This window comes from Hevea brasiliensis, chromosome 12 (assembly GCF_030052815.1).
Source record: "Hevea brasiliensis isolate MT/VB/25A 57/8 chromosome 12, ASM3005281v1, whole genome shotgun sequence".
NCBI lineage: Eukaryota > Viridiplantae > Streptophyta > Magnoliopsida > Malpighiales > Euphorbiaceae > Hevea > Hevea brasiliensis.
The window spans coordinates 16,743,813-16,754,083 of NC_079504.1; the positions used below are offsets into that span (position 1 = coordinate 16,743,813).

The following is a 10,271-nucleotide window of genomic DNA, read 5'->3' on the forward strand; positions in this document are numbered from 1 at the left end:
TTTTAATGTACTGAGTGTACTCTATAATTTGCCTAATTAGACCCTCTATAGTTATGAGAAACAGAGGCCATTCAATCCTTCCTTAGCATCCTCTGCACTAGTTGAACAAAACCCACACACAACCAGGAGGCTCCATATTACCCAAAATAAAATTGACCACGTCACAATCCAACAATAGCCTTCTTATCCCCGCATCACAAGCCAATCTCAACCCTTTTAGCACAGCCTAAGTCTCGGCAATAGTTATGGAATGCTTACCAAGTCGAACCATACACCGTCTAGCCCATTTGCTGTAACTAACTCGAATTAAGCCCCCACATGAAGCATTGCCAGACTCATGAACTTGTGCCCCATCAATATTTAACTTGAACCAAGACTCTGGAGGAGGGTTCCAACTTGTCCACAAGCTAACTGACTTCGGAATGACACCACTCAACCCTAGAACACTATCTTTATTAGCAGCAAAATCGTGCGCTTGATAACCAATAAACTGAATCCAATTCTCAGCACTACAACACTCCTCATTAAAAACCACCCTATTTTTGTACCTCCACACGGCCCAACAAGCCATCCCAAACTACAATCACCAGTTAACCCCCAAAACATCCAGCTTATCTTCAAATTCCTAAACACCACCAACCCTCTTAGTATCAAGCACCTCCCCTGAAGGATCTAATCTCCTCCAAACCAATGCAGCCATATCACAATCCCTGAGCACATGCATAACACTTTTATGCTTCTCTCTACAAATAGGGAAAATACAGTCCACAGACAAGTTCCTGCGAACTCTTTCTGTGTAAGTAAACAGCCCTCCATTTGCTGCCAACCACCAAAAAAGGATCTTATTCTTTGAAAGCCCTTCCATTTCCAAATAACCGACCATAGTTCATCAGCTTGATCTCAATCACCACATTTCAACAACCGATGAGCACTTTTAATCGAAAAATTCCCATTAGAAGTTTCTCCCCAAAACACCGAGTCACTGCCATTACACAAAGAGGGGGGTAACACAACATCAGTCCCTCAAATAAGGGTCAAATGACTCGTCTTCCTCCAACTCGTTATCATGTTCCTGACTACCACAATCCTCATCTGAACCCTCCCCTCCTTCCATATCTTCATCATCCTGGTAACGAATTCTGCCCAACCCTAAAGGTTTGCCTGGCTCCATCACAACCTCAGAAGACCCAATATCAGGAGGAAGGCCTCCCACTCCCCCTTCAAAGACCCTGCTACCCTGCTACTTGTTAAATAATAAATCAACTGAAGTTTAGAGAACATGAATAACATCCAAATCTCAAGACAAAATTTATCATATTTAACAATTCTTTAAATAATCATTGGATGTTGGTTTTTTATATACAATAAACAAAATAGAAATTAAAAACAAAAGGAAAATGATATTTTCTTAATGACAGGACAACCAACATTGATGGGATTTCCCATTAAAGTGCCAAGAGTGCAAATGACAAGGCAAGAACATTATTATAAAAAAGATAAATCTCCAATATTACACAACTTCTTTATCCCAAGCAATATCAAGAAGAAATTGCATATTGATAAAAGTAATTTAAGATCAATTAGTGGTGTTGGTGAAGATACAAGCATATTTCAATCAAAGTAAAACATGAATATTCACATTAAACAAGTGGATAAGTGTTTACCTTTTCCCTTTGACCATTAGATTGAACATATATACTCCTTCGAATATTCCTACGCCAACACCATAAAAACTAATAGAGAATTCCAATATTTGTCAAATCTCGTAAATGGAAACCAATGAAGTCATTTGAATTCCTTATCACCTAAAAGTAATTAATGCTTAAATTATGTGAAATCATCTCAAAGAAAAAGTGGAATTAGAGTATGCAACAATAGAAGCTTGACTTCAGCTGCCAGGTTTCCTTTGAATAATAGTTGACAAGACTACCAAAGAATTTGGATATTAGTTTAGTTAAAATGGGCTTGCTTAGAAATTATAATAATTTCATCTTTTCTCTACTATTTCTATATAAATTAAGGCACATCGTGTAGAATCCATGTTACCATGGTAAAATGTTGTTTATGTCCACATTTTTGTGCATTGAAGGCACTTTCTTGAGCAAACACAGAGCATGAATGGATCAACATTTAATGTTAGATATGTAACAATTATGATAACAATAATAAAACCTTACATTTCTAGCTAGGTAGAAAAAAGACAAGGAATTCTGCATAGCAAAAATTGACAAGAAAAACCTTGCTTTTCAAAATCAATTATTATACAAAACCAATTCCATTTTCCTGTTCAAATCAGGTTGGTTAATAATCGGCATAGAACTGTTATGTCTTTACCATGACATGGATCATAACAATAATAAAATTGAATGAAGTTTATTAACAATAATATATATATATATATATATATATATATATATATATATATATATATATATATATATTAAACTATCAGAAATTGGTGATCAAAACAAAATAGCTAACTGCAATTTTTCAGTAACCTTTTCACATTTTCATTCTTGTAAGAGAATAAATAATTCTACATTCATTAGCAGCCTTAAGCGTTAAAAATAAGGTTGTCACATTAAATGTGGTGGCAGTTCATCTATTTTTAACACTTACCATAGTTTTGGGCGATTAAAACAAGGCCTTTTTTTTTAATGTATGAACTTATGGTCTAAGGATATGAAATAGAATCGTATGGATTGATTAACAACATTAAAAAATCTAGAAGATGCAACTTGTTGCATTTTCAACTTAGATAAGAAAAATGTCAGCATATGAACACAAAAACATCTAATTATAGCTTAGGTACATAATGGGAAAAATATAGAGCTGTCTTGTGTACATAACTACTTGTTAGAAGGTTTTATAATTAGCTAGGAAGCAACTAGTAAGAGAAAAAGATAGTTTTTGGTGATGGACACAACATTTAGACCTAGGGGACCATTGACAGGTGTAGTGTAAATATCCTTTCAAATTATTAGAATATTGACTCACTAATTTTTTTTAATTGATCCAATAAAAAGTACCAATTAATCAATTGATGGGGGTTGCAAAATTTAGAATTATAGGGCCTATAAATTCCATTTTTATTATTTAAAGGAAATTAAAAAATATAGCAACTAATCTTCTATTTAGTTGGGCCAACAAAAAAAAAACATTTTGAATTATTAGAATAAAGGCTCAATAAAATTTTTCGTTTAATTGGGCAAATAAAAAAAATCAACCTTTCAAAAGTTTTGTTAGAAAATTTTGAGGCTAGATGTGATAGTTTATTAAGGACATGTAACTACACTGACAAGGAGAAGGTGAAGGAAAGGGAAGAAGGAACATAGAGGCCAAGCCATACAGAATGCAAAGTTCACTAATATATATTTTGTCCTTTTAACTTTTATCAAGAAAAATTGTGATTTAAAAGTTCATTTTATTTATACTTCCTTTTCAGTGTTCTTTTTGTTGTTTTGGTATCATTATAAAAATAATAAGTATTAGAGACGGATTTAGCGACGGATCAAAATTTCATTGCAAAAATATTGATTAGCAACAAATCCGTCACTGATACTTTACCAATCCATTATTGATATTTCAACGACAGACTAAAATCTGTCGAGAAAAGTCAATTTTTTTAAATTAACTATGGATTAACGACTGATTATGGTCGTTGCTGAAGACCTCATTGCTAATGGGTTTCAACGACGGATTTGCGATGGATCAATGATGGATTTATCTATTGCTAACCTTTATTTTTCCATCAAATTTAGTGATGGATTCATCAATCCATCGCTGATACCCCTTTTTTCTTATAGTTGGAGAAATTTGTTCTCTTTCACATTTTGTTTTGTTATGCAGTTTTAATTTGGTTCATTGTTATGAGCTGAATCATTTATATTGTTTTTAATAGAATTTGTTTCTTTAGCACTGCTCAAAGCATGTTGCGCATCATCATTTTGAGGAAAAGATTTCCATTTATTAACATGTTGAGTGTTCTCAACTACTATTCTTTTTTAGTTTCAATTTGCACAAGCGTTGTTTGCTCTCAATCCTACAATAATAAATTTTGTGCAACTAATTTATTAGTTTATTAATCAGGTTGTTTTCAAGAGTGCTTTATCTTTTTTGTTCATTGAAGAGTGAACATCTAATAAGCTGGCTTTAGAAGATATTCATGTTCTTAGCTTTATCCAATATGCATGGCTAGTGAAAAACAGTTTATGCTCTTCAATAATTTTTCTTGAGTTTGCTTAGTATTACTTGAGGATAAGGGTTGTAATTATTGAAAAACTTATAGGTACAATCACTCAAGAGCAAAACCTACGGTGCTTCCTTCAAAAACAACAAGGTTCCACCTTTTAGACCTTAACTTTTTGGGTTTGCTAATCTGACTGAGAGAGAAAGAGTGAATATATTATATGCGTAATGATTCCTAGATGTATGGAGCAAATTGCCAATTTAATCATCCAGGTCTTACAACTGTTGGAGGAAGTGACCCTTTCAGCATTCAAAAATGGTGGGGTAGTTGTTTTGCATAGTTCCTCACAATCAAGTGTAACATCTTGGTCTTCACCAAGATGAATAAATGAGGTTACCCCCTTTGTGCCAATTATGTTTTCAGCAACTCAAGGGATTCCTTCATGAAAATTTTGAAGCATACATCCAGCTTCAGCTTATGTCATAAGCAATCTAGCTACAGATACCAATGTCTTTGCACATCAGTAGCAAATGCCATTCGATTAATTTTTGGAACCAACTTGTGATGACCCGACCTGAAAAAGAGGTCCAATAAGGGTGGGTAGTGGCATAAGAGAGTAAACTCCCGGCAAGCTTCTAGGATGGCAAAGCTACCTAGGGTAGTGGAATGCGGGGGCACAGGAATGAATAGAACCATACGTTGAAATGGGGGAAACTAATCACTAGAGGCGCCTTTTGGTGGAATGGCCTGGAAGGTTAAAAGAACTCCGGAGTTAAGTATGCTCGCTTGAGAGAAATGCTAGAATGGATGACCTCCTGGGAACTCCATTCCACCTATGGGACAAAACAATGAGGCTCAGGATGGGTGGGCCAAAGCGAACAATTTCTTTAGTAGTTGAAGCAAGAGCGTTAAGATGGTATCAGAGCCAAACCCCTTCTAGTAGATGTGTGGTTCAAGGACAAACCAGCCAGAAGTTGATGGGCTTATGATGACCCGACTTGGAAAAGCGGTCCAATGAGGGCAGGGAGTGGCATAAGAGAGTAAACTCTCGGTAAGCTTCTAGGATGGTAAGGCTATCTAGGGTAGTGGAATGTGGGGCACAAGAAGGAATCAAATCATACATTGAAATGGGAAAAACTAATCACTGAAGGCAGCTTTTAGTGGAATGGCCTGGAGAGTTGAAATAACTCCGATGTTAAGTGTGCTCGTTTGAGAGAAATGCTAGGATGGGTGACCTCCTGGGAAAGTTCTCCATTCTACCTATGGGACAAAACTGTGAGGCTCAGGATGGGGTGAGCCAAAGTGGACAATTCCTCTAGTCGTTGGAGCAGGGGCATTATAGACCTGATCGACTAAAGTGTAGTTATTATTTGAAAACTAGGGACTGTAAATTTAAGTATAATTGCAAATATCATCATCCAAATAATCAGATCCCAAAGTCACCTCCATGTGCTCTTAGTGATAAGGGTCTGCCTTTAAGACCTGGTCAACACATCTGTTTGTACTATAGCTAGTATAGTATTTGCAAGTTTGAAACTGATTGTAAATTTGACTATCTAATATAACTAGCTTCAATGACAGGGTCTGTCAAAGATCAGGGTACCCCTTCAGTCACCCTATGGTTGAGAAAGTTGATCTTATTAATATAAACCAAACTTAAAAATGTGCATTTTATTGTGCACCACGAAAGCATGTAAATTATAAAGAAATAAAGTAAACATACAAGACATTAGTATTTACGTGATTCACCCTTTTTACATAGGGCTACATCTATGAGCATGCCATCTTTCACTATTAATAATATAATCATTAATTACAAGCACAAATTACAAGCATAAACTATACTATCCGTCAACTCAATTATATCCAAGAGAACTCACATTACATAACTGTTCATAGTAAATATATCAGTTAGTCCTCTTGGTCTCCTTTATACATAACTCAATATATTTACTACTATAACTGCTACACTATAAAGGGTGTCTTCAACTATATAGGCAAGAGCCCTCTCATCAATAGATAAGAATTCCTTCATCTTGAATTCTAAGTCTTTCCTCTACCTTAGGCCGAAGTGTGACCCCCCTTACCCGTCTACTGTATAGTTGAGCAAGAAGTGCCACATTCATTGCCGGAGCACCCTATCTTGTTTTATCATATCTATTGTAAACTTTTGATGTCATTTAAAACATGTATTCTATGTGTAGAAATTTTTTTTTTTATATCTTATTTCTGTGGACACCCAGACAGAGCCTCCCCTGTTTTATTAGCATCTGGAGGGTTTCGACTAATCACCTGTTAACATGTCCATATTCATTTCACACATTTCCATATCATATTCTCTTTTATCATATCATTCACAACTATTTATGAGATCTCAAAATGAAGTATCATCTATTGCATTCATATGGAAATTCATAGATAATAAATTACAAGTTTTCATTTCAATCTCAAGTTTAATTACAAGTCCAAAATGAAATACATCATGACTAGTAATTATATTATGATTAAACATAATGAACCAAAATACTAGTCTATACATAGGCCCTACCAAAATATAAAAGACTGGTGAGGTGACTCTGGTCGGTGGCAGATCTAGTCGGAACTCTGTCCGAACACTACTGTGGCGGCTGCTGCTGATCTCCAGTACGTACGCAATGGAAAACCAACGCGCTAAGCATAATCTGACAATCAAAATAAGCAAAGACATTGGTATGTGTCCCTTCACACACTGAGTACTTACCATGGGAGACGGAGGGTTTAGATTCAAAAGGACATAATCTGACGTCTGAGGATTAAAGAGAATCAAAATGGAGGGCCGGGATCCCATTCAGAATATCCGTCCTTTCTTCTTTTAATCCAACGGCTCAGGGTCTTGCCTTACAAGATGGATCTGAAGGCTTGGAATAAAAAGTGCTGAACCTGTCATCCGCTTTTTGATCTGAGGGCTCTGGATCCATCCTTACAATTATGATCGATGGTGGAGATCGAGATGTACAGGATTGCCATAACTATTTTGGCGTCTGTCGGCTAGGTGGGCGTTTCTACAGATGAGGCGTGTGGTGAGGATCTGATCACGTCTGCAACGCTTTAACTAACTCGGATCTGACGATGAGGAGAGTCGATTGAAAGTTATTTGATCTCTCTGTGCTTTCCGATCTCTATTTTCTTCCGATCTCTCTATTTTGACCCTCTCCTTTTCCGATCTCTCTCATATCGGGTCCCCCCTCATTTCCTGATCTCTCCCATCCTAGATCTTTCCTTTTTACCTGACCTGCATTGGTCAACTCAATTAATTCTTCAGTTACCGATGCATCCGCTTTGGTTTCTGTATGCAATAAATGCCCAGGTCCTATATATATGCACTAACGGGAAATCCCCTTCACACTTCACTTTTCCTCCTTCAGTTTGTTTTCAATGCTCCATTTCTCTAATTCTAGCTTCTCCGGTGATAATTCTGATTATGGTGGCCATTTTTGATCTTTTTTCGTCTGTTTTCTTCGCCCTTCGCCTGAAAATTTATGACCCTGGTGATCGGAGAACTATGGGGACATCATCTAATGACAGTGAGGGAACTGGACTAATTTACCGATCAAGATCGAAAGTGACGATTATGCTTATCTCAAATCGGTCTACTGGTACAATCAGTAGACCGATCTCGAGCAAGAGGACTGCTAATTTCAATCTTAATGTCGGTGACCGCCTCTTGAAGTTCATTTGGCTTCCGACCACATCGGGCGTCTCGACTGCAGCTCGGTTCTGGTCGATGACATCGGCGATGACTCCGCTCAATATCATGAGAGTCATAGTCACCCTATCTGAGCTGCACATCTATCCAATACTTGTGGCTGGCTTTCTGATCAAACACATCTTTTGATTCAGCCACAAGACTAGGCTTTGACATAGGCCAGCATTCGGAGTAGCTTTAAGCTAGGTAGAATGTAGTGCTGATCTTTAGAGATCACCCAAATGATGTAATCCGATCTTTAGAGATCACCCAAATGATGTAATCCGATCTTTAAAGATCGCCCTAATGATGTAATCAGATCTTTTGAGATCGCCCAAATGATGTAATCCGATCTTTTGAAAATGAAATGGAACTTTTATTTAAATGTTTTTTTTTTGAATTAGTTATTTTTCGATCTTTAATATGTGCATCCGATTTGATCCCTAAATGAATCGCCACCGTGGTTTTGGAAGTTTGTTCAATCCGAAGACCTTGGCTAATCGATCTCATTTATTCGATTTTTTATTATTTTTCTGGAACCTTCTTGCGACGTGTTAAGGAAGCGGGTGGTTCCGCTAACCGATGCGTCGCTTGGGACTTTGCGAGCATTTAATGCTCAAACGGGTATAAATAGGGGAGAGGTGAGTCAGTTGTTTTCTTATGTTATTTTCAGAACTTCCCTAGCAATCTTAGCATTTTCTCTTGTTTCCTTAAGTTTTCAGGCATCGATCACACTCCGGTAAGGGTTTTGATTTCCTTTCTTGGTTAATTTCTTTTTGTTTTTCCAAAAATGAGTAGTGCCGAGGGTCAGAGAGCTGCGAGCCCACCTTCTTTCCTTATTTCGTGGACCTCGGAAGAAGGCGATGAGACTGGGTCAAGCAGACGCCTGAGCACGGCCATTGCTCCGGTTATTGGTCCGGCTACGAGATTGAAGCAAGGGACCTCTTCGAGAAGGGAAAACCTGCCAATTGATGAGTTGCCGTCAATCCTGAGAGAAACCAATCTACAATCCATAAGTCAGGAATACAATTTGCGGATCAGCTCCTTTGAACTGATCAAACGCCACAGTGACCATCGGGCCGATTACTTCTTTAATGAAGGCGATCTCATCATGGTATATAAAGAGCAGCTGAAGGCCGAGCTTCGTTTTCCTTTGGACAAATTTTACAAGGCCGTCCTAAAGTTCCACCATGTCTCAGTAGCTCAAGTGCATCCAAACTCCTGGCGGACTTTAGTAGCCTTCTGGGGCCTTTGCCGAGTTAAGAGACTAGAACCTATGGCTAAAGTCTTTGCCGGGCTACATAGGCTTGCCCGAAGGAAGGATGACAAATTTTGGTTCTTTCAACCAAAGCCGAACTGCTGGCTCTTCACCCATCTCCCCTCTTCGCTGAAGAACCGATTCTTTATATTGAGGAGCAAGATTCTGAACGGCTTTGAGGGTATCCCACGGAGTTGGCAACACCTGGTCGCTTCCATTCTGAAGAAGATCACCCTAAATAAGGATGAAAACGCCATGGTGAAAGAGTTAAAGTCTCAGGTGTCCACCCAGAAATTCTCGTGCTTAGACGCGGTTATGGCCGAACTGAAGTATTGGATAATGCGGTTGATCACTAATGAAGACTACGAGCTTCAGCTCTCTGACCTCAGTCCTGGTACAAACCATATCTCTAGCCTCTGAATCTTAGTGAACTCACTGACTTCTTCTCTGTGCGGGTATGGCGGGTGGCGACACTTCTAAGGAGAGCCACAAGCGAAAGAGGGAGGTGTCTCGAAAGGTGCGGGCGATGAAGGAGGCCACTGTTACCACTGCTCAGACTCCTCAGCGAGAATTGGTAGAAGTACCGAGCTCCCCTTCTCAACCTCAGGAGCAACCGATCCCAGAAGTAGAGGTCGTCATTCCACCTCCTCAGCAGATCAAACTTCCGCCTCCCACGCCTCCTTCGATCTCTTCCAATGTGAAAGGGGAGTCTTTTGGTCCTACAATTAGGATGCTTTCCCGGGGCGCTCAACTACTGATCCAATCGCTAGAAAGGAACCGCTCCACTCGAGGGAATCCTGGCCTAGCTAAAATCATGGGCGCCTCCATCTGCTTCCAAGAAGATCGGAACAGGTTGGCAGAGGAGAGCATCGATGATATCTTAACTCAAACAATGAGCTTAGGCTTGGAGGCCATTGCAAATCAGCATGTAATCAGAGAGAAAGCCCACGCCTTAAGGAGGGAGATTCTTAAGGCGGTCCAGGATGCCTCAGCTGCACAGGCTCAACTCTCCTCTGCCAATGACTATATCACCGGACTAGAAGATCGGATGAAGCATTACGAAGAGAAAATAGCCGAGATGGAGCGGGAACTTGAAGTCA

The 10,271-nt window shown here is 38.7% G+C and overlaps 1 protein-coding gene and 1 pseudogene across 1 annotated transcript; one reads left to right on the top strand and one right to left on the bottom strand.

Moving 5' to 3' along the window:
* Positions 1–226: 226 nt before the first annotated feature.
* LOC110647484 (uncharacterized) lies at positions 227–883 on the bottom strand. The gene is made up of 2 exons (XM_021801347.2): positions 659–883; positions 227–577 (listed from the first exon to the last, which is right to left on the bottom strand). Exons 1-2 carry the CDS (start codon positions 881–883, stop codon positions 227–229), a joined length of 576 nt encoding a protein of 191 aa, XP_021657039.2.
* Positions 884–2,916: 2,033 nt separating this feature from the next.
* Positions 2,917–9,591, top strand: LOC131171111 (zinc finger CCCH domain-containing protein 43-like; annotated as a pseudogene).
* The last annotated feature ends 680 nt before the right edge of the window (positions 9,592–10,271 follow it).

Excerpts from the sequence above, each read along its gene's own strand:
- LOC110647484 (XM_021801347.2), bottom strand. The coding sequence starts at position 883 with ATGGTCGGTTATTTGGAAATGGAAGGGCTTTCAAAGAATAAGATCCTT. Across the intron at positions 578-658 it reads GATTAGATCCTTCAGGGGAG|TTTGGGATGGCTTGTTGGGC; the intron begins GTGCTTGATACT and ends TGGTGATTGTAG.